Source organism: Lithobates pipiens, unplaced genomic scaffold, assembly GCF_037356315.1.
Source record: "Lithobates pipiens isolate NorthernLeopardFrog02 unplaced genomic scaffold, aLitPip1_a1.2 Scaffold_25, whole genome shotgun sequence".
Classification (NCBI taxonomy): domain Eukaryota; kingdom Metazoa; phylum Chordata; class Amphibia; order Anura; family Ranidae; genus Lithobates; species Lithobates pipiens.
This window is the reverse complement of record NW_027507787.1, coordinates 182,172,514-182,195,912: the sequence shown is the minus strand read 5'-3', so window position 1 is coordinate 182,195,912 and position 23,399 is coordinate 182,172,514. Positions and strand designations below refer to the sequence as shown.

At 44.3% G+C, this 23,399-nt stretch overlaps 1 protein-coding gene across 2 annotated transcripts in view; it reads right to left on the bottom strand.

Annotated features, from left to right (window-relative positions):
• Nucleotides 1-23,399, bottom strand: part of CFAP46 (cilia and flagella associated protein 46) — a 328,406-nt gene that overhangs the window by 80,732 nt on the left and 224,275 nt on the right. For both annotated transcript variants that reach the window (XM_077455243.1, XM_077455242.1), the window contains one exon: nucleotides 12,434-12,631. In XM_077455243.1, coding sequence (XP_077311369.1) covers nucleotides 12,434-12,631 — 198 coding nt within the window. The remainder of the gene's footprint in view (nucleotides 1-12,433; nucleotides 12,632-23,399) is intronic.

Sequence of the window (23,399 nt, the reverse complement as noted above, 5' to 3'; positions counted from 1 at the left end):
TTGGCGATGACTCAGGTCCTTCACATTACAGCCTCCCCTTTCTTATATCACAATTCCCTTTTTACGTCAGTATCCTGTCCCCCATTCACGTCACCCCCCCTTCCCATCACAGCCCCCCATGGCTCTGCCCCCCTTCACATGACAGCCCCCCTTGCAGCTCTGTCCCCTCATTTACATTGTAGCCCTCGCAGTTCTGACACCCCCCAGTCACTTTACGCCCCTGAAGCTCTGCCCCCCTCCATTTCACATTATCGTCCCCTCACAGTTCTGTCCCTATAATTTACATTGCAGTTCTGCCCCCCCCCCATTTACAACCCCCACAGCTCTGTCCTCATAATTTACAATGCAGCCCTGCCCCTCCCATTTGAATTACAGCCCCTGCAACTCTGCCCCCATTCACATTACCTTCCCCCCAATTTACAATGCAGCTCTGCCCCTCATTCACATTACAGCTCTTGCAGTTCTGCCGTCCCCTCCATTCATATTACCATCCCTGAAGCTCTGCCCCCCATTCACATTACTGCCCCCTAGCTCTGTTCCTCCAATTTACATCGCAGCCCCTGCAGCTCTGCCCCCACTCATTCACATCACTGCCTTCCCCCCAAATTTACATTGCACCCCCTGCAGCTCAGCCCCTCTATTCACATTACCACCCCCTAGCTCTGTCCCCCCAGTATACATTGCAGCCCCTGACATTCTGCCCCCCTCTAGTCACATTACGGTCCCCCCTATTTACTTTTCAGCCCCTGCAGCTTTTCCCCCAATTCACATTAAAGCCCCTGAAGCTCCCCTCCCCCATTCACAATACCACCCCCAGCTCTATCCCCCAATTTACTTTACAGCCCCTGCAACTCTGTCCCCCTACTTACATTACCTCCCAATTTACTTTGCAGCCCCTGAAGCTCTGCCCCCAATTCACATTACAGCCCCTGTAGCTCTGTTCCCCCCCAACCCACTCACATTACCACCCCTCAGCTTTATCCCCCCTATTTACTTTGCAGCCCCTGCAGCTCTGCCCCCCATTCACATTACAGCCCCTGCAGCTCTGCCCCCCCCCCCCCCTTCACACTACAGCCCTTGCAGTCTCTTCACTATCCTACCTTAGATATGGGGATTGGTGGCTTGGTCCTCATATCTAAGGTAGAGGACAAGGGCAATTGGACTATCTCTGTACAAATTTAACAAAAATAAATTCAAATGTATGAACAAGTATATAAAAAATAAATAAAGATTTATTAATAAAACATTGCAAATAACCAAATACAGATTAAAAGCACGGGAGGATCACAGTGGGATAATTGGTCACGGATAACATCTCAACTAGTTTTGCAGTCTAATGCTGCTTTGTCAGAGGATATCTGTAATTTGATTGACAAATGATAAACAACAACACAATTGACCAGTAATAACAACATTTCATAGTGTCAATAACAAAGTATACATGGGGGGGAAGAGCAGAGCTGCTTACCTATAACCCAGGCAGACAGAGGGCACAGGATGTCACCAAAAGGTCCTCCACAGCGACTAGGAGGGACATATCAATTCACTGTGGTGAAAGTGTGGGGAGAGGGAGGGGAATTGTGCATGAGTGAGGAAGTGAAGAGGCAAGAAAGGAGAAAAGTATGGGGGAGCAAAAGAGGAGCAAGGGATGGGGGAAAGGGATTAGGTGAAGAAGGGGAGATGTGCTGACAGTGGGTAAGTTGAGGGAGGGAAGGGGGAAAGGAGGGGGGGAGGAGGCTGTGAGAGGGGAGGGGGGAGAAAGTTGAGAAAGTGAGGGAGAAGAAGAGGTGAAGGAAAAGAGGGAATGGAGGGGAATGAAGGGGGGGGGGGGACAAAAACGCAAGAGGGAAAGAGGGTAGAAAACATAATAAAAAAATAAATCAATAAGGAAGATGGGGGGGGGGGGGGGGGAGGGGAAAAGGAAAAGAGGGGAGGGGAAGAGGAAAATGTTGGAAAAGGAGGGGGGAAGATGGGGAAAAAAAAAACAAGAGAAAAAGCGGGAGGGGAGTGAGGGAGGAGCGGGAGGGGAGTGAGGGAGGAGCGGGAGGGGAGTGAGGGAGTGAGGGAGGAAGGGGCGGGAAGGAGAAGGGTATAGTATATACCTTATATGCTATGCCTGCTTGTCAGTGCTATGGACACCGGGCCCGGGAATTTTTGTACCCTAGCAAATCCACAGTAAGCATACCTCACTGGTACAGCCTCTTATTACAGCTACCTCGCTGTTTACATTTATGGAGGTGCAAGCATGTCTCCTAATTCATCTGTGGCCATTGTCTCCTTCCCTATAGGTTGCATATATTGGGCAGGAGTGTGTGTGCTCAGACGCACCCCTACTTCTTACCTCTCCCCTGTAGTGGTGTAAATCCTGCTGAGTATTGGTACCCTCTTCTCCATCTTTATTTCCCAGACACCCAAATCCTCTGTATCTGCATATAAGGTATATACTATACCCCTCTCCTTTTCCTTTTTTCCCCTCCCATCCCTTCCCCTCCCCCCTCCTTCCCCTACGTTTTCCCTTCCCCCTTCCCTTTTCTGTCATCCCCTCTCTTTTTCCTTCCTCCCCCTTTTCCCCTCTCCCCCTTCTTCCTTATTAATTTCTCCTTTATTATTTTTTTCTACCGTCTTTCCCTCTTGTGTCTTTGTCCTCCCCTTTTCCCTCCATTACTTCACTCCATCCCCCCCCCCTTTCCATTCACCTACATTCCCTCTTTTTCTTCCCCTCTTCTTCTTCTACCTTCCTCTTCTCTCTCCTTTTCCCAACTTTCTCCCTCCTCTTCCCTTCTTGCGGCCCCCTGCCCCCCACTCCCGACTTACCCACTGTCTCCACATCTACCCATCCTCACCTTGCGCTCCTCTTTCGCCCCTCCCCCTTCCCCACTTCTCTCCCCCTTGCCTCTTCACTTCCTCACTCATACACAATTCTCCACCCTTTCCCTCCCTCTCCCTACACTTTTACCACAGTCACATTCCTCCACCCACAGCTCCTTCAAGTGGACAGCTGAAGTGCCATTTGAAGGCACGAACCACGTTGACCTATCGTGGTCTAACGCTGCTGTCATCCCCTCCTGTGATCCCCCATCTTTACAGACATTTTGGGCATTTGCATAGAGACTTTCTGTTCAGTCCTCACTAGACTGGTGCATTTTCTACTCAGAGCTCCCTCTGCTGGATACTAACGGAGACTCACTCCTTCTGAGTTCACCTGTGACCTGGATAGACTCAGGATTGTGATCCGTGAGACCCATGCTGCATAACGTTTGTGTAACTGGCAACTGCTCCGCTCCACTCGGAATCCGCTCGTTTGTCTCTGGATGGTGCCTGAGCTGATAGCGGTATCGTTCCACCAGGACCTCCATTGAAGTCATACCAGTGAGCGCTGTATAGTCGACCGAGAAGAGCGTGACACTAGCGGCACACACTGGGTCTCTGTTATCCTATATGATTGCACTACCAGATGACGGATGATACTTGCACTTTCAGGTAAATTTGTTACAGCTATGGACATATACAAGATCAATTGGATCCCTGACTTTATATATTATATGCCATAATCTGTGGAACTTATTCCTGACTGCACGTCCATTGAGCCTGATACGGCTTACAAAAAGGACATTTTTGGATAGAACTGTGTGCATTTTTTGCCTGGCCCACATCCATCTACTATATCAGCTTCAGCTGGATACATAGGGAAGACGGGAGGGAACATAGGAGGGGATGACCCTACATCTGTAATAGCAGTGTTTAGCATTGTTTTTATACCACGTCTTGTTTTTTGTTTTTCTGTTTTGATCCTTTTTTATACATTTTTCTACAGCCATTTATTTCATCTTTGTATATTTGGTATCGTCATAGAAAGGACCCCACAGGTTTTTATGGGCGATTCACCTGTGGAGTCTCTTTTTACTGTTTAAGATGTTTGCGTGAATTTTCTAATAAAGTTTACCATTTTTTCATTTATTATATTCTTGAGCTTTTTTGTCCCGATGTGAGCATTCGTGAGTCCGCTATGATCTCACATCCTCCCTCATTGTTTGCCTCTATAATACGCTCGTGCTCCTGGGAAGGAAGCCCATCATATTGACGGAAATATCCTCTAAATTGAATTCGATTTTTGAGTGGATTCAAGTGCTTTCCTTTATTATTTATTACATAATTGAGATGTTATCTGTGACCAACTATCCCACTGTGATCTTCCCCGTTTGGGGACCATTATTTTGGTGATACACATGGATTGTTACCATGCTTTTAATCTGTATTTGGTTATTTGCCATGTTTTATTAATTATGCATTAATACATCTTTATGTTTTTTATTATAGAAAAAAAGTCTCAGTACAAGTTATTTGTATGGTGGTAAACATGAATCTGGAAGAAGTTGGTGTAAAGGTACATATGGATATCAATGATAGCAGAATAGTATATTGATAGCAATGTGCATCAGGTCCAGAAATGGTTAGTTTCCATAGGCTGAGTGTTCTGTTGTTATCCAAAAACGTACATATAACAGTGATGAAAAACATTATTCTATAAGAGATAACTCCCATGGTGTCCATTTTTTTAATATATGTGCATGGTGTCATGTAATGTGTGATATATTTGCTCCGATAGTTTGATATCAAGCATTTGGTTCATTATCTGAAGCCATGGGACTGTTGGAGAACGCTGGTTTAATGCTATGGCCCAATGAATTTGTGCTAAATAATGTATGTATTAGTCTAGTGTGTGCTATGGGTAGATCTGTTATAGGGAAGAATAAGAGACATATTTGTGGCGTTAAATCTATTTTCCTACCTGTTATTTGTTCTATTTTGTTGTTTGCTTTTTGCCATATGGATTTAAGTTGCATGCAGTCCCAAAAGGTGTGTAGTAGTGAACCAATTTGATGGAGCACCCTCTGAAACTCAATGGGGAAGTAGCTGGGTAAAATGAATTGATTTTTTCAGGGGTAAAGTAACATCTGTATTGCAGTTTAATGGTTGATTCTCTAATGGATGCTGTTTTGGTGCATTTTTGCAGATTGCAAATCATAGTATTCCATTGTTCCGTTGAAAATGAATTATTCAAGTCAGATTCCCATTGGATAATAGGATGTGATTTGTCTGGTGTATTATGTTCATTTAAATTTATGTAGATTTTAGATATCATTCCTCTGTCACGTGGTGATGTTAAACATATTTGTTCAAAGCGTAAAGGGAGTGTGGAGGACTAGTGAGTAATACTTTTGTTAGAAAAGAATTGTGTTATATTCAATTTGTTCTGTGTCTGGTATATTGTGTTCTGTTAATTTTTTTTATTATGTTTTATTATTATGGAAAAGCCATGTGGTTGGGGGATTTGGGTTTTTATTATATGTAGTATATGTAGTATCATTCATTGGATGAATGATGCTAATGAGGGGATGTCTGACGACATGTTGAATTTGTGGCTGTCAGTTCCATAATAATAGGGTTTGATTTATTTTTTTGTTCAGTGGACTAATTTTTTGAGATGAAATTAATTTTGGACCATAAAAGGCCTTGTAGGTGATATGGAAGGACAGACTGTTCGTCAAATAAGAGCCAGGGAATTTGTGTGGTTGAGGCTTAGCATTGAGCCATTTGAGTGTATCTGGCTGAAAGATAATATAGCCAAAGATTTAGAAAGCTCAATCCCCCTTTAGATTGGGGTCTGAACATTAGGGCATAGCCAAATCTGGTTTTTTTTATTCTGCCAGATGAATTTGTTAATGTCTCTTTGGAGTGTTTCTAGTGTGTTTTTTGGTATTAGTAAAGGGAGTGCTCTGAAAAAAAATAAAAGTTTTGGTAGTATAACCATTTTTGTGGCAACTATTCTGCCCCTGAATGAGACATGGTGTGTTGAGTAGGTTTCTGATGTTGTTGAATAAGTTAAGATAGTTGGTGCGGAATAATGTTTTATATAATGAGGTTATATGGATACCTAGATATCTAAATGACTCTGAGCACCATTGGAATGGAAATTTTTCTTTTAGCAAATCAGTCATCAGTGGTGAGCATTTTATAGGTAGTGCTGAGCATTTGGATAGGTTTATTCTAATGCCCCATACACACGGTCGGAAATTCAGACGGAAAAAGTCAGATCGGATTATGTTGTCAGAAAATCAGATCATGTGTGGGCTCTATCGGACTTTTTCTGGCGGAATCGCCAACGGAAAAAGTTTGAGCGCTGGATCTAAATTTTCCAACAAAATCCAATCTGACTTTTTCCAATCGTGTGTAGAGAATTCCGATGCACAAAGTGACACGCATGCTTAGAAAAAATTTGGAGACGAAAGCTATTGGCTATTGGCCTCTACGTAGTCCCGTTGTACGTTTTGTACGTCACCTTGTTCCGAATGATCAGATTTTCCGACAGCTTTGTGCGACCGTGTGTATGCAAGACAAGTTTCGGACAAAATCCATCGGAAAAAATCTCATGGATTTTGTGGTCGGAACGTCCAACCGTGTGTATGGGGCATAAGGCCTGTAAGGTCGTGGAATATGTTCAAAGTTTTAATGAGATTTGGTAGGGAAATTAGAGGTTTGGAAAGAAACAGGAGGACATCATCAGAATAAAGGCTTAATTTAAATTCTTTGGATACATTTTTGTATCCCTTGATATTGATGTTGTTATGGATGGTGCAGGCAAGGGGCTAGATGGCAAGAGCGAAAAGGAGAGGGGATAAGGGGCAACCTTGATGTGTGACTCTACTTAACCACTTCAATACCGGGCACTTAAACACCTTCCTGCCCAGACCAATTTTGAGCTTTCAGTGCTGTCGCACTTTGAATGACAATTGCGCGGTCATGCTACACTGTACCCAAATGAAATTTTTATCATTTTTTTCCCACAAATAGAGCTTTCTTTTGGTGGTATTTGATCACCTCTACGGTTTTTATTTTTTGCGCTACAAATAAAAAAATACCGAAAATTTTGAAAAAAAAAAATGTTTTTTTTTGTTTCAGTTTCAAAACTTTGTAAATAAGTACGTTTTCTCCTTCACTGATGGGCACTGATGGGCACCAATGTGGCACCAATGAAGTGGCACTGATAGCTCGGCACTGATGGGCGGCACTGATGGGCGACACGGATGGGCGACACGGATGGGCGACACGGACGGACACTGATAGGTGGCACAAATTGGCACTGATAGCTGGCATGGATTGGCATGGATGGGCGGCACAGATGGGCATGGATAGGCGGCACAGATGGGCATGGATAGGCGGCACAGATGGGCATGGGTGGGCATGGATAGGCGGCACAGGTGGGCACTGATAGGCGGCATAGGTGGGCACTGATAGGCGGCACAGGTGGGCACTGATAGGCGGCACAAGTGGGCACTCATAGGCGGCACAGGTGGGCACTCATAGGCGGCATTGGTGTTATACTATAGTAATGGATGCCAATCAGTGCCAAACAATAATGCATGCCAATCAGTGATGCCCATTGTGGGCACTGATTGGCATCCATTATGGGCACTGATTGGCACCCATTGTGCTGACTGGCATCCCTGGTGGTCTAGGGAGGATTACCTTTTCCCTGGTGGTCTGGTGGCGTCCCTGGTGGTCCAGTGTGGGCATCCTCGGGGGGGGGGGGGGCTGTGCTGATAATCGATCAGCACAGACCCCCCCTGTCAGAGGAGCAGCCGATCGGCTCTCCTCTACTCGCGTCTGACAAACGCGAGTGAGGGAAAGCCGATCACCGGCTCTTCCCATTTACACTGTGATCAGCCGTGATTGGACACGGCTGATCACGTGGTAAAGAGTCTCCGTCGGAGACTCTTTACCGAGATCATAGTTGCCGGGTGTCAGACTGACACCCTGCAACAACGATCACCGCGATGCGCGCCCCCGGGGGCGCGCAGCGGCTCATAATCCTGATCACGTCATATGACGTCCGGTCAGGATTATGCAACCACTTTGCCGCCGTCAATTGCCTATAGGGAGGGCGGCAAGTGGTTAATGGGAATAAAATCTGAGTTATTACCAGGAAGTTTGATACGTGTATGTGAGTTATGATATAAAGCTTTAAAACCATGTAGAAACTCATTATATATGCCAAATTTGGGGAGCAATAAATCTAAATAGGACCAGCTAATGCTGTGAAAGGCTTTGAGTATATCTAGACTAAGTAAGAGTGTGGTTTTAGAGTGTAGGTTGGAATCTTGAATTATGTTTGTGGCTAATCTTATGTTATCTGTTATTTGTCTGTTTGGAATGAATCCTGATTGATCTAGGTGGATTAAGGGTGAGATAACTGAGGCTAATCTGTCTGCTAGCATAATGGGCAAATATTTTAAGATCGCTATCTATGACTGAAATTGGGTGATAATTCTGTGGAGTGGAGTGATCTTTATTTGGTTTAGGCAGGAGGAACATATTTGCTAAAAGCATTTCTGTTAGGAATTGGTTTCCTTGTAGAATGTGATTATATAATTTGGAAAGGTGGGGGGTTAATATGGAAGCTAATTTTTTGTAATAGGATGTGGAGTAGCTGTCTGGGCCTGGGGCTGTAGAAGTTTTTAAGGAGCCTATTATTCTGTTAATTTCAGTGTCCAAGCATGGGGCTTTTAGCGTTTCAATTTGTTGGATGGATAAAGTGGGAAGTAAGACCTCATTAAGCCAGTGTAGCGAGGATTGTTTAGGTGGATTTTGAGGAGTGGAGAGAAGTTTTTTTTATAGAAGTCCTGAAAAATTTCCATAACTTCTTTAGGGTGGGAGATTAAATTACCTGAGCTGTTTCTTAGTTCATATATATGAGGAGGTTTTAGGGATTGGTTTAATTTTCTGGCAAACATAGTAGATGATGAGTTACTATATAGTAAAAATGTAGCCTTAGACCACCTGAGGGCTTTTTCTGTGTCTGATGTTAATAGAGTGTCTAGGGTCGTGCTTGAATTAGTTTTACGTTTTTAAGTTAATTCGTTTTAAGTTTCAGTCACTGGAAAAGGATCGACAGTGTTTGTGGTATAGTCAATGCAAATATTTAGTGAAGGATTTAATGTCTGCTAGTTTCATTTTGTTCTTGGTTGATGCTATATTGATTAAATAACCCCTCATAACTGCCTTGTGGGCCATCCATAATGATGTGGGTGGTATGTTGGGGGTTGAGTTATGTGTGAAGTATACTTCTAGATGAGATGAGATCTGCTGTGTAGTTATGTGGTCTGTCAATAGTGCATCATTTATACGGCATTTATATGGGCTGGGGGCAAGGCCATTTTTCTATATACTTGTTCATACTTTTGAATTTATTTTTGTTTAATTTGTACCAAGATAGTCCAATTGCCCTTCTCCTCTAAGGTAGGCTTGGTTGGGGACCAAGCCACCGATCCCCATATAAGTTTCTGGATGATGGTAAAATTCTTTACATATCCTCTACTATGACCTATGACTATTGCTATAGAGGCTACATCTAATACTCTCCTACCTTACTCAGGCACGGAGCAGGATATGAAAGTAAACACAGCTCTGGATGTAGGGCGGGATTGGCAACTGTTGGAGTTAACTTTTCAAGTTAACCATCAGGAGATTGGGGTCTGGAAAGTTCTGGGCAATTTTGGTTCTTAAGCTAGGGGCTTTCCTACATATAAACTTTGGTTTGGTCTTATTGTGAGGTCCCCAAGTAATAGGGGGCAGTACTTTTTATCTTTGTGTGTTGCCTATTACCATTGAAAACGCTTAGGGTAGTGTCAGCTGTTAGTAGAGATTTACCCAATCCTGTCTACTTCTTTAAAAAACATTTTTGTATACAGTTTCCATTCATATCTGAATATAACCAAATCCAAGAAGTTTATGTATTTTTCATGCATATTCCCTGTAAACCAGATGCAATAACTGTTCTTATTTATGTGCCTCCAAAAATCTTCTAGCCCTTTGTGTGTGCCCTCCAATAACATTATGATATCAATATATCTTTTATACACTTTTAGCTGGGGCTAGTATTTATAAAGAAATTCCTCTTGTTACCATCTATTCAGGAAAAAATAGTCAACACTTGGAGCATATTTAACATTCATGGAAACTCCTTTTATCTGGTTATAAAATCTATTTTGATACTAGAAAAAAGTATTCTCCATTCCCATTCATAACACATCCACAATAAACATCACTTGTTCTTTTTTTTTATTTGACTATTCCCTTAAAGCCAATTTTACTGTTTCCAGCCCCCCCCCCCTTTTTTTTTCTTAATAATAGAATACAGTGATTCTATGTCTACTGTTGCTAAATGTAGGTATCTTTGATCTTTAGGTCCTTCAGTTGAGAAATCGGATCATTACTGTCCCTAAAGGTATGAGGGGTTATTACTAGCCAATGGTTGCAAGTATATGTTTATATATTCACGATTTCTTGAGTACAATGTTCCAATAATAGGCCTACCAGGGGGATTATTTTTGCTCTTATGAACCTTAGGTACCTGATTATAGGAATTTTCAGAGTATCAGGAACTAAATAGCTAGCTTCTTTCTTATCCAGTACTTTGTTTTTTGTCCCTTCCTATCAGCTCTATTACAGTGAGGGAAAAAAGTAGTTGATCCCCTGCTGATTTTGTACATTTGCCCACTGACAAAGAAATGATCAGTTTATAATTTTAATAGTAGTTTTATTTTAACAGTGAGAGACAGAATAACAACAAAAATATCCAGAAAAACACATTTCAAAAAAGGTTATAAATTGATTTGCATTTTAATGAGTGAAATAAGTATTTGATCCCCCATCAATCAGCAAGATTTCTGGCTCCCAGATGTCTTCTATACAGGTAACAAGCTAAGATTAGGGACCCTTTCTTAAAGGGAGTGCTCCTAATCTCAGCTGGTTACCTGTATAAAAGACACCTGTCCGCAGAAGCAATCAAATTCCAATCTCTTCACCATGGCCAAGACCAAAGAGCTGTCCAAGGATGTCAGGGACAAGATTATAGATCTACACAAGGCTGGAATGGCCTACAAGACCATTGCCAAGCAGCTTGGTGAGAGGGTGACAACAGTTGGTGCAATTATTCGCAAATGGAAGACTGTCAATCTCCCTCGGTCTGGTGCTCCATGCAACATCTTACCTTGTGGAGTTTCAATGATCATGCGAAAGATGAGGAATCAGCCCAGAACTTCACAGGAGAATCTTGTCAATGATCTCTAGGTAGCTGGGACCATAGTCACCAAGAAAACAATCAGTAACACAATACGCCGTGAAGGACTGAAATTCTGCAGTGCCCGCAAGGTCCCCCTGCTCAAGAAAGCACATGTACAGGCCCATCTGAAATTTACCAATAAACATCTGAATGATTCAGAGGAGAACTGGGTGAAAGTGTTGTGATCAGATGAGACCAAAATCAAGCTCTTTGGCATCAACTCAACTTGCCGTGTTTGGAGGAGGAGGAATGCTGCCTATGACCCCAAGAACACCATCCCCACCGTCAAACATGGAGGTAGAAACATTATGCTTTGGGGGTGTTTTTCTGCTATGGGGACAGGGAAATTTCACTGCATAAAAAGGGACAATGGACGGGCCATGTACCATCAAATCTTGGATGAGAACCTCCTTCCCTCAGCCAGGGCATTGAAAATGGATCCTGGGTAAGTATTCCAGCATGAAAATGACCTAAAACACACGGCCAAGGCAACAAAGGAGTGGCTCAAGAAGACGCACATTAAGGTCCTGGAGTGGCCTAGCCAGTCTCCAGACTTTAATCCCATAGAAAATCTAGTTAAAAGTTGCCAAACATCAGCCTCAAAACCTTACTGACTTGAAGAGGATCTGCAAAGAGGAGTGGGACAAAATCCCTCCTGAGGTATGTGCAAACCCGGTGGCCCACTACAAGAAACATCTGACCTCTGTGATTTCCAACAAGAGTTTTGCCACCGTGTACTTAGTCATGTTTTGCGAAGGGGGTCAAATACTTATTCCACTTATTAACATGCAAATCAATGTATAACTTTTTTGAAATGTGTTTTTCTGCATTTTTTCATTGTTATTCTGTCTCTAACTGTTAAAATAAACCTACTATTAAACTTATAGACATATCATTTCTTTGTCAGTGGGCAAAAGTACAAAATCAGCAGGGGATCAAGTACTCTTTTCCCTCACTGTAGGTTCTATTTTACCTGCCTGCTAGAATCCCCTTTTAACTTCTTATATGTGCCCTCATACTCTAGAATTGCCTTAATTTGTATATCATAATCAGTTTTATTCAATATAACAATATCCCCTCCCCATTATCTAAATATTTAGCTCCCATGGCAACCTCTATCTGGTTAGAAAATTGATTATGATACCAGAAAAAGTTATTCTCCATCGCCATTTGCAATCTTAAGACTTAAGAAAAAAAAATTGCAATCAGATGTATTTTTATAGTGTATAACTCCCACACCAAGCAAGTTCAGCACGGGGTGGGTACCCACAGACAGGAGATCATGAAATGCAACTGTAAAAGCTTTCACACCTGTTCAACAGAATTATAATCTGGGGTGGCTCTGACAAACTCTTCCACCATGACACAAAGGGCTCCTTTGCTTTTTTCCTCCTGCAGTTTTTTACTTTCCTCATCGATTACAAGATGCATTATTTCCAGTGACAGTTCAGCAAAATCCAGTTTCATTTTAGCAAGTTTTCTCAAGACAGGCAAACGAATACCCCCTGCCTGTAACACAAAATGAATTCATGCTGAGACATAATCCACAATGTCTAAAGAATGACTAATATGTATTGTGAGAAAAAGGCAGAAAAGAAAATAAATACTTCAGATGAACCGTAAAATGGATGTCATGCACTTTGTATAAAGGCTATTGAATTAACGCATTTATTTATTTCTTTAGCATTAGCAATTATTCATATGCACACATCAGCTATGGTGATCAGAGTCAACAGCTGGCAGGCTACTTTCACACTGGGGCGCTCAACGCTCTGGCGGTAAAGTGGCACTATATTTAGCGATGCTTTACCGTCGTTTTAGCGGCGCTGATCGGCCACTAGCGGGGCAGTTTTAACCCCCGCTAGCGCCCAAAAAAAGGGTTAAAACCACCACAAGAGCTGTAGTGGTGCTTTACAGGTGGGTTTGAAGCGCTGCCCCATTGTTTTCAATGGGAAGGGGCGCTTTAGGAGCGGAAAATACACCGCTGCTACAAAGATGCAGCTTGCAGAACTTTTTTGACCGTCCTGCAAGTGCTCCGCTCCAGTGTGAAAGCCCTCAGGGCTTTCACATTGGAATGCACTAAGTGGCTCTTTCAGGGCGCTTTGCAGACGCTATTTTTAGCACTTTATCGCCTGCAAAGCGCCCCAGTGTGAAAGTAGCCTTAGTGACACCAATGGGCAGAGTCCTTGACATCAGTTTGAAACATTGCGGAGATCATTCAGAATTAATTGCAGGTGCAGCTGACCTGCAGTTTCAGCTGTTATTGCATTCCCGTAGATAGGTATGGGGAGAGAACAAAATCCCATCGACATTTGCTGCACCATTTGTCAGCCAACAATAGTTGATCTGAGCTGGATATTTATCAAAAAAACGAAATAAAATAAAAATATTACATATCCTTAAAAAACAGGGTGCAAGAGTAGTTAGTAGTTACAGGGCTATTATCAGTTAACAAAAAGAAAAAAGACTGTGGTTTCTTCTGGTCACACATTTAGAGCCTATATAAATATAAGCAAAAAACACCTTTTATCCTTTCCTTATAGAAATACATCAATCAGGCATAACATTATGACTACCCACCAAATCTAATCGAGGCATGGACTCAACTAGACCTCTTAAGGCATGCTGTAGTATCTGCCACCAAGCTGTCAGAAGCAGATCCTTTATGTCCTGTAAATTGCAAGGTGCAGTCTCCATGGATTGGACTTGTTTTTCCAGCTGATGCTTGATTGGATTGAGACCTAGAGAATCTAAAAGCCAAGCCAACACCCCAAACTCATTGTTCCTCAAATGATTCCAGAATTCAGCAGACCAAGCCACATCTTTCCATTGCTCTGTGGTCCAGTTCTGATGCTCACATGCCCATTGTAGGTGCGTTTGGCTGTGGACAAAGGTCAGCAAGGGCACCCTAACCAACCAGTGGCTATGCAGTCTCATATGCAACTGTGATGCACTGAGAGTTTTGATACATTTCTATCGGAACCAGAAATAACTTTTTGTTTTTTGCAATTTGAGCCACAGTAGCCCTTCCATTTGATCAGACTACACAGACCAGCCTTCACTCCCCATGTGCATCAATGAGCCTTGGTTGCCCTTGATCCTTTTGCTGGTTTTCCTTCCTTAGACCACTTTTGGTAGGTACTGACCATTGCAGACTGGGAACATCCCACAAGAGCTGTAGTTTTGTAGAGATCTGACCCAGTTGTCTAGTCATTACAATTTATTCCTTGTCAAAGTTGCTCAAATCCTTTTATTTGCCCATTTTGTTCTGTGTTCAACAGTAACTTCAGGGACATGTTCAATTGCTGCCCAATATATCTCACCAACTTTCAGATGCCATTTTAATGAGATAATCATCACTTTACCTGTCAGTGGTCATAGTGTTATGACCGTTCGGTGTATATAAAAATCCAGAAAAAAATAAATAAAAGTCCCTGGCAGCAACAGCAGATTTGTTGGGTAGAATATTAATCTTTCATTCAAGGATCCCTTTTTGCTCCCAAGGACAGAAGAGTAACATGTTATTAAATACATTCATATGTGATTTACATATTGGTCACATAACAGGTTCTTACAAGGTAGAAACAAACTCTTTTATGTAGTTTAACCACTTGCCGACCGCCGCACGCCGATGTACGTCGGCAGAATGGCACGGGCAGGCATAAGGGCTTACATGTACGTCCTTGCCTGCCCGCCTGCGGCGGTCGGTATTCGTTCGGGAGCGATCCCGGACGAGGGGACGGCCATTCATTCATGGCCACCCCCTCGCAATCGCTCCCGGCGAATGAAAATGTCCGGTGACATCACTTCCTCTCCTGTAATGTAAACACAGGAGAGGAAGTGATGTATTCTCTCCTCCGTGTCGGTAGTTTTCGTTCCGGCACCGAGGAGAGAGGTTCGGTGAGTTGCACCAACACACCCCACATACAGTAGAACATGCCAGGCACACTCACACCCCCCCTTTACCCCCCGATCACCCCCCAATTACCCCTGCCCCCCCAGTCACAGTGACACCAATTGCTTTTTTTTTTTTTTTTTGCATTGGTGTCATTTGTGACTGTAGTAACTGTTAGGGCAGTTAGGGTTAGCCCCCTTTAGTTCTAATGTGCCTCCCTAACCCCCCCAATAAAGGTTTAACCCCGTGATCACCCCCCGTCGCCAGTGTCACTAAGGCTGGGTTCACATTGCAGCGGTTTATGAGAACGAATGTGATTCGCACCGCACTGCAGTGCAAATCACATCCGATCTCTGTGCGATTCGAGTTCAGCCATACAGATAGTATGGCTGAATTCGTGTCGCACCCGCCGCACCCGCCGCAAATTCGCACGGGACCCTTTTTTTGGCCCGCAGCAGAATCGGATCGCATGGGTGTTCACACCATGCGATCCGAGTTTGCAGATCGCACTGCGATATGCGAACTGATCTGGGGGTGTCATTAACATTTCACTGACACTCCCAGCAGTTCGCATAGGGCAGTGTGAACTGCCGCCGGGAGGCATGCGATGCGGGAACCCGCCGCGGATTCATGGCGTTCCCGCATCGCTCCAGTGTGAACCCAGCCTAATAAGCGATAGTTTTTCTGATCGCTGTATTAGTGTCACAGGTGACGCTAGTTAGGCAGGTGGGTATTTAGGTTCGCCGCAGCTTTTTATAGCGCCAGGGACCCCCATATACTACCGCATAAAGCCCCCTGATTGCCCCCTAGTTAACCCTTTCACCAGTGATCACCATATAACTGTTACAGGTGACGCTGGTTGGTTAGTTATTTTTTTATAGTTTCAGGGCACCCGCCATTTATTACCTAATAAAGGTTTAACCCCCTGATCACCCGGCGGGTGTCATTTGTGACTGTAGTAACTGTTAGGGCAGTTAGGGTTAGCCCCCTTTAGTTCTAAGGTACCCCCCTAACCCCCCCAATAAAGGTTTAACCCCGTGATCACCCCCCGTCGCCAGTGTCACTAAGGCTGGGTTCACATTGCAGCGGTTTATGAGAACGGATGTGATTCGCACCGCACTGCAGTGCAAATCACATCCGATCTCTGTGCGATTCGAGTTCAGCCATACAGATAGTATGGCTGAATTCGTGTCGCACCCGCCGCACCCGCCGCAAACTCGCACGGGACCCTTTTTTTGGTCCGCAGCAGAATCGGATCGCATGGGTGTTCACACCATGCGATCCGAGTTTTCAGATCGCACTGCGATATGCGAACTGATCTGGGGGTGTCATTAACATTTCACTGACACTCCCAGCAGTTCGCATAGGGCAGTGTGAACTGCCGCCGGGAGGCATGTGATGCGGGAACCCGCCGCGGATTCGTGGCGTTCCCGCATCGCTCCAGTGTGAACCCAGCCTAATAAGCGATCGTTTTTCTGATCACTGTATTAGTGTCACAGGTGACGCTAGTTAGGCAGGTAGGTATTTAGGTTCGCCGCAGCTTTTTATAGCGCCAGGGACCCCCATATACTACCGCATAAAGCCCCCTGATTTCCCCCTAGTTAACCCTTTCACCAGTGATCACCATATAACTGTTACAGGTGACGCTGGTTGGTTAGTTATTTTTTTTATAGTTTAAGGGCACCCGCCATTTATTACCTAGTCTCACTAGTGTACCCCTAAATTTAGGGGTGTCTACTTTCCAAAATGGGGTCATTTGGGGGGGGGTTTGTGCCATCTTGGCATTTTATGGCCTTCAAAACTGTAACGCCCTTAGAAAGCCTGAAGGCGGTGCTTGGTTTTCGCTGCCCCGTACGCGGCTAGGCTCCCAAAAAGTCCCACATATGTGGTATCCCCGTACTCAGGAGAAGCAGCAGAATTTATTTTGGGGTGTCATTTCACATATGCCCATGGCATGCGTGAGCAATATATCATTAAGTGACAACTTTGTGAAAAAAAAAAAAAAAAAAAAAAGTTTGTAATTTTCCCGCAACTTGTGGCAAAATATAAAATATTCCATGGACTCAACATGCCTCTCAGCAAATAGCTTGGGGTGTCTACTTTCTAAAATGGGGTCATTTGTGGGGGTTTTGTGCCATCTTGGCATTTTATGGCCTTCAAAACTGTAATAGGTAGTGAGAAGTGAAATCAAAAATTTACGCCCTTAGAAAGCCTGAAGGTGGTGCTTGGTTTTTGGGGCCCCGTACGCGGCTAGGCTCCCAAAAAGTCCCACATATGTGGTATCCCCGTACTCAGGAGAAGCAGCAGAATTTATTTTGGGGTGTCATTTCACATATGCCCATAGCATGTGTGAGCAATATATCATTTAGTGACAACTTTGTGTAAAAAAAAAAAAAAAAATTTTTTTTGTCATTATTCAATCGCTTGAGGCAAAAAAATAAAATATTCAATGGGCTCAACATGCCACTTATCAATTTCCTTAGGGTGTCTACTTTCCAAAATGGGGTAATTTGGGGGGGTTTTGTACTGCCCTGCCATTTTAGCACCTCAAGAAATGAGATAGGCAGTCGTAAACTAAAAGCTGCGTAAATTCCAGAAAACGTACCTTAGTTTGTAGATGTGACAACTTTTGCGCAAACCAATAAATATACAATTATTGACTTTTTTTTTACCAAAGACATGTGGCTGAATACATTTTGGCCTAAATGTATGACTAAAATTGAGTTTATTGGATTTTTCTAATAACAAAAAGTAGAAAATATCATTTTTTTTCAAAATTTGCGTTTATATCGCAAAAAATAAAAATCGCAGAGGCAATCAAATACCATCAAAAGAAAGCTCTATTTGTGGGAAGAAAAGGACGCAAATTTTGTTTGGGTACAACATTGCATGACCGCGCAATTACCAGTTAAAGCAGCGCAGTGCCAAATTGTAAAAAGACCTCTGGTCATTTACCAGCAAAATGGTCCGGTCTGAAAGTGGTTAAAGAAGAAAAAAATAGAAAGTGGTTTAATGATATTTTTTTTACTTTGTGTTTTATAGGCTATGAAGGTCTGACCTGAGGAAACCATAGGGTTTTTTTTTTTTCCTTTTTTGCACTGTTTAAAGTAGAATTAAAATGTAAAACAAATTGCAGACAGACTTTTTATTGCAGAAGAGACAAGCCCGTCTCTTCTGCAATAAATTAAACTTGTCTTCCTGTTCACAGTCTCCTTTGAGAAAAGTATGTATAGCTCAGGGTATATTCTTGGTATGATACCTTAGTACCGGGATGAACAAACTCCCACACTGGCCAATCAAGAAGGTCGAAGACATGTCACCTGGAAGAAGCTTGGGAGAAGATGTTGGCTCTGGTAAAGGACCTTGAGGAAGTTGGATCGTTGGAATGCAGATAAATATTGTGGAGTTTACTACTGCTTTAAGTATTTTGTTGATAGTAAAAAATAAATGCTTGTTTAGTCTGGGTGGAGGGATAAAATAGAGTGATACTTATTCCTCCTTTCTTCATCAGCCAACTGGGGAGGAGGAGCTTTGCACTCTCAACTATGAAAGGCACACCCTGATATTAACCAAGTAATTTGGTTACCAACACAGGATGATAAAAGGTGAAAGGAAAAGACAATTGTTTAGGAGGCACAATGTGTGACCAAACTAAATGTCGTTCTAGTAAGGTTTACTTCCATTTTAAATTGCTTTCAAAAACCTCTCCAGAATTTATAATCTATGAAAAGAAAAATTCCAATTAACTCTTAAGGGTCTATAAATAAAGCTCATTGTGTGCTGTCACCAAATCTTCTGAATTGTCATCCCAGATGAATCACCCTCAATTGTTTCCCCCTTGAAAAGAGAAAAATTTGAAGAATCTCTAATTTAACAGAATTCATCAGTTTAGTCTATCTGCCCAACTCCTTCAACATGTTTTGTATCACATTTGATGCACCCCATTCTTGCACTGAGGAAACTAGTGCAAAGCGCTGTGAATGACCAAAAGTTTTACAATGCATCCCAACATATTTCACCTTGTGAAGGTTACTTGTACATTGTATTATTAGAAATAACCTGCGAGTGCGCATGCGCGAGGCTTCCAAGATGGCCGCGATCATCTAAAGCTCCGCTGCCTCGCGGAACGACGGAACCCCTACCGCACGACACGGCTACCCTTCCGCTTCCCGAGCTGTAGGGACGGACTCCCGAAGAGTTGAGGCACATTACCGAATGACCGGTGGACTGGCTAAACGCAATCTGGGCCCGCTGTTCGCTTCATTGGACGTGTGGGAGAAATCCAAGATGGCCACCGCAGCACAGCTCCTATCTCAGGACCACAGATCCGCAGGCACAGTGGATTTCAGGTCAGATACAGACTTTCCTCCTCTCCACGCCACCCCAGGCAACCTCAGGGGTCCTCCCAAGGAAGCCACACCATCCCCGGCCTCCACGGTCTCCCTGCTGGAACGCACCCTCCAGGAGTTCTCCCCCTCCCCAGCGGGGACATACAGGGCTACCCAGGCCGCCATGGCCTCCCATGAGGCTGCTCATTCAGACCCAGTCTCCCACATGGATGCCCTGTTTGGAAAATTCTCTGAACTATTGGAAAGGGGCCTCTCCCAAACTGCCTTGCAAATCACGGGGGAATTGAAAGCTGACTTTATTAACCTAGGCTCCCGGATCGAAACGATCGAACATAAAATGGAGGATACCATTGCCAGATCCATCCAAAACTCCAGGCACATTTATTCAGTACAGGAGCAATTAGACCTAGCCATGGCCCGTATCGATGACCTCGAAAATAGGTCACGCAGATATAACATCAGAATTTGCGGGCTTCCAGAATCAATAACTGATGTGTCCAGGGCGGTGCAAGACCTCATTACACAGCTAATCCCTGACATCCCAGCTCCTAAGCTTGAACTGGACCGGGTCCATAGAACCCTCGGCCCCCCTAGGAAGGATGGCACTCCGCGTGATGTTCTGGCCAAGCCACATCACTTTTCGGTGAAAGAAGAAGTTATGAAGAGAGCCAGATCCCTGCAACACGTCACATACCAGGGCCACCAGGTTCAGATCTTTGCGGACCTCTCCCCCTCCACCATACAGAGACGGAGAGCTCTGAAACCCCTCTTGCTTGCAATGTCACAAAAAGACATAAAATACAAAGGCATTCCCATTTGCGGTCAGGTTCACGGACAAAGGGAAGTCTTTTGCTTTCTCCACTTTCCCCGAGGGGGAAAAGCTCCTCACCAGGCTGAAAATCATTTCTCAAGAAGCTGATATGGACACTTCTAACCCTGGCCAGAGCTCCAACAAACGGCCCACTCCTAACAGCCCACAATCCCCGTTGTGGACCTCCGGAAGAGCCAAGAAGGTCAAGGATAATGCACCCACCTGAGCAACATTCAGACCCCTTTTCAGACTCTCCATTCTGTGTCTGACCGTCCGAGGTCCTGGAGAGGGCCGGAGGACTTCTCCCCAAACATTGAAAGTTTGGCCCTCCACCCTTTTTTGCCCTCCCCTTGCCTAGGACTTGTGTTACCCTCTTCCCCATCGCCTTCAATATCCCGGGACGCTATGCAGTACTTCGTCCATCTACTGGACTACCCGTAACCCCTCATATTATTTGCGCCCCCTCGAAATGGGCCCTAAGGGCTGCTTGAAGGACTCTTTAGGGGGCTGCAGTCCCCAGCACCCTCCCTGGATATACCATCTTACTTTTTGCTTAATGACCAGCATTCACTGATTAGCCCCAGTGTCTCCTAATCATTATGTTTAGCCGTGCCTTAAGTTTTTTATTGCTGCTTATCTTCTATTGTTATTTAATGTTGAATCAACGGATCGGGTTGTTACCCGACTAGGGGTCCCCAGTTTGGCGAGGGACCACATGTGCAACTCCCCCTCCCTCGGCCTCTCCCGGGCGCCTGAGGGTCGGGACTTCTGACCTTATGGGTCGGTTGTTTACATTGTTCTTTCTTGGGATTTCGGGGGGTGTCTCCTGCCCTGATCTCCTCTTTCTCTTCCCAGGAACGCTTTCTTTCCTTGCCCTTTCTCCTTCTCTCTCCCCTCTAGGTGGTAAGCTACTCCTGTTGAATGTTTACATGACACTATTTTTTTTCTCCTCAGGTCTGGCTGAGCTAACCCAGTCGGCAATGTATTCTGGGAGAAAACCACGGGCCGCCGATCCCAATGCTCTTGCCGAGAACCCCGCTATGGACTGGGTAAGTGAGGTCGCTTTCAGATGCTGGGCTCCCCCTCTGCACCATGGCTGATCCACAGGCTGCTAGGCTTAAGATAGCCACCCACAACATTCAGGGCCTTAATTCCCCCATCAAATGGAGAAAAGCCCTTGATTACTACAAATCTCTGAAACTAGATATAATTCTACTTCAGGAAACGCACCTTCCTATCCGGTATAGTCCCAAGTTCCTACATGCCCACTTCCCTCAGTTCTACTTAGCCAACGCGGAATCCAAAACCAAGGGGGTGGCCATTTTGATTGCCAAAACATGCAAATTCAATAAAAGTTTTGAAAAGGCGGATCCGGAGGGCAGGTTTTTACTTGTAAAGGGCACTGTGGGGGACCACCTTTATTCCTTGGTCTCCTACTACGCCCCGAACACGGGTCAGGCCAAATTCTTTGAATCCCTGCTGCGCACCCTTGCGCCTCTTTTGGAGGGAACGGTTATTGTCGGAGGGGACTCCAACGTCGCCTTTGATCAAGGCCTTGATAAATCCTCCCCCTCACATGCCCGGTTAACCAGGCCCACGAAGGCAAGCCTGCGGATCGCCAAATTGCTTCACGCTCATGGGTTATCCGATGTTTGGCGGGAATTAAACCCCACAAAGAGAGACTACACTCACTACTCAGCACCACACCAATCATATGCACGGATAGACCACATACTTGTCCCCTCCTCGCTCCTACCCAGGGTGCTCAAAGCCTCCATCACTGACACAGTGATCTCGGATCACTCGCTGGTAATTTTGACGGCCCTCGGGGGTTCGAGTGGGAGACACCCCAGGCATTGGAGGTTACAGTGGTGTGAAAAAGTGTTTGCCCCCTTCCTCATTTCCTGTTCCTTTGCATGTTTGTCACACTTAAGTGTTTCGGAACATCAAACCAATTTAAACAATAGTCAAGGACAACACAAGTAAACACAAAATGCAATTTGTAAATGAAGGTGTTTATTATTAAAGGTGAAAAAAAATCCAAACCATCATGGCCCTGTGTGAAAAAGTGATTGCCCCCCTTGTTAAAACATACTATAACTGTGGTTGTCCACACCTGAGTTCAATTTCTCTAGCCACACCCAGGCCTGATTATTGCCACACCTGTTCACAATCAAGGCATCACTTAAATAGGAGCTGCTTGACACAGTAAGGTCCACCAGAAGATCCTTAAAAGCTACACATCATGCCGAGACCCAAAGAAATTCAGGAACAATTGAGAAAGAAAGTAATTGAGATCTATCAGTCTGGAAAGGGTTATAAAGCCATTTCCAAAGCTTTGGGAATCCAGCGAACCACAGTGAGAGCCATTATCCACAAATGGCGAAGACATGGAACAGTGGTGAACCTTCCCAGGAGTGGCCGGCCGCCCAAAATTACCCCAAGAGCGCAGCGAAGACTCATTCAAGAGGTCACAAAAGACCCCACAACAACGTCCAAGGAACTGCAGGCCTCACTTGCCTCAGTTAAGGTCAGCGTTCATGCCTCCACCATCAGGAAAAGACTGGGCAAAAATGGCCTGCATGGCAGAGTTCCAAGGAGAAAACCACTGCTGAGCAAAAAGAACATCAAAGCTCGTCTCAGTTTCTCCACAACACATCTTGATGATCCCCAAGACTTTTGGGACAACCTTCTGTGGACCGATGAGACAAAAGTGGAACTCTTTGGAAGGTGTGTGTCCAAGTATATCTGGCGTAGAAGGAACACTGCATTTCATAAAAAGAACATTATACCAACAGTAAAATATGGTGGTGGTAGTGTGATGGTCTGGGGCTGTTTTGCTGCTTCAGGACCTGGAAGACTTGCCGTGATAAAAGGAACTATGAATTCTGCTGTCTACCAAGAGATCCTGAAGGAGAATGTCCAACCATCTGTTCGTGTACTCAAGCTGAAACGAACTTGGGTTCTGCAGCAGGACAATGATCCTAAACACACCAGCAAGTCCACCACCGAATGGCTGAAGAAAAACAAAATGAAGACTTTGGAGTGGCCTAGCCAAAGTCCTGACCTGAATCCTATTGAGATGTTGTGGTATGACCTTAAAAAGGCCGTTCATGCTCGAAAACCCTCTAATGTAACTGAATTAGGACAATTCTGCAAAGATGAGTGGGCCAAAATTCCTCCAGGACGCTGTAAAAGCCTAATTGCACGTTATCGCAAACG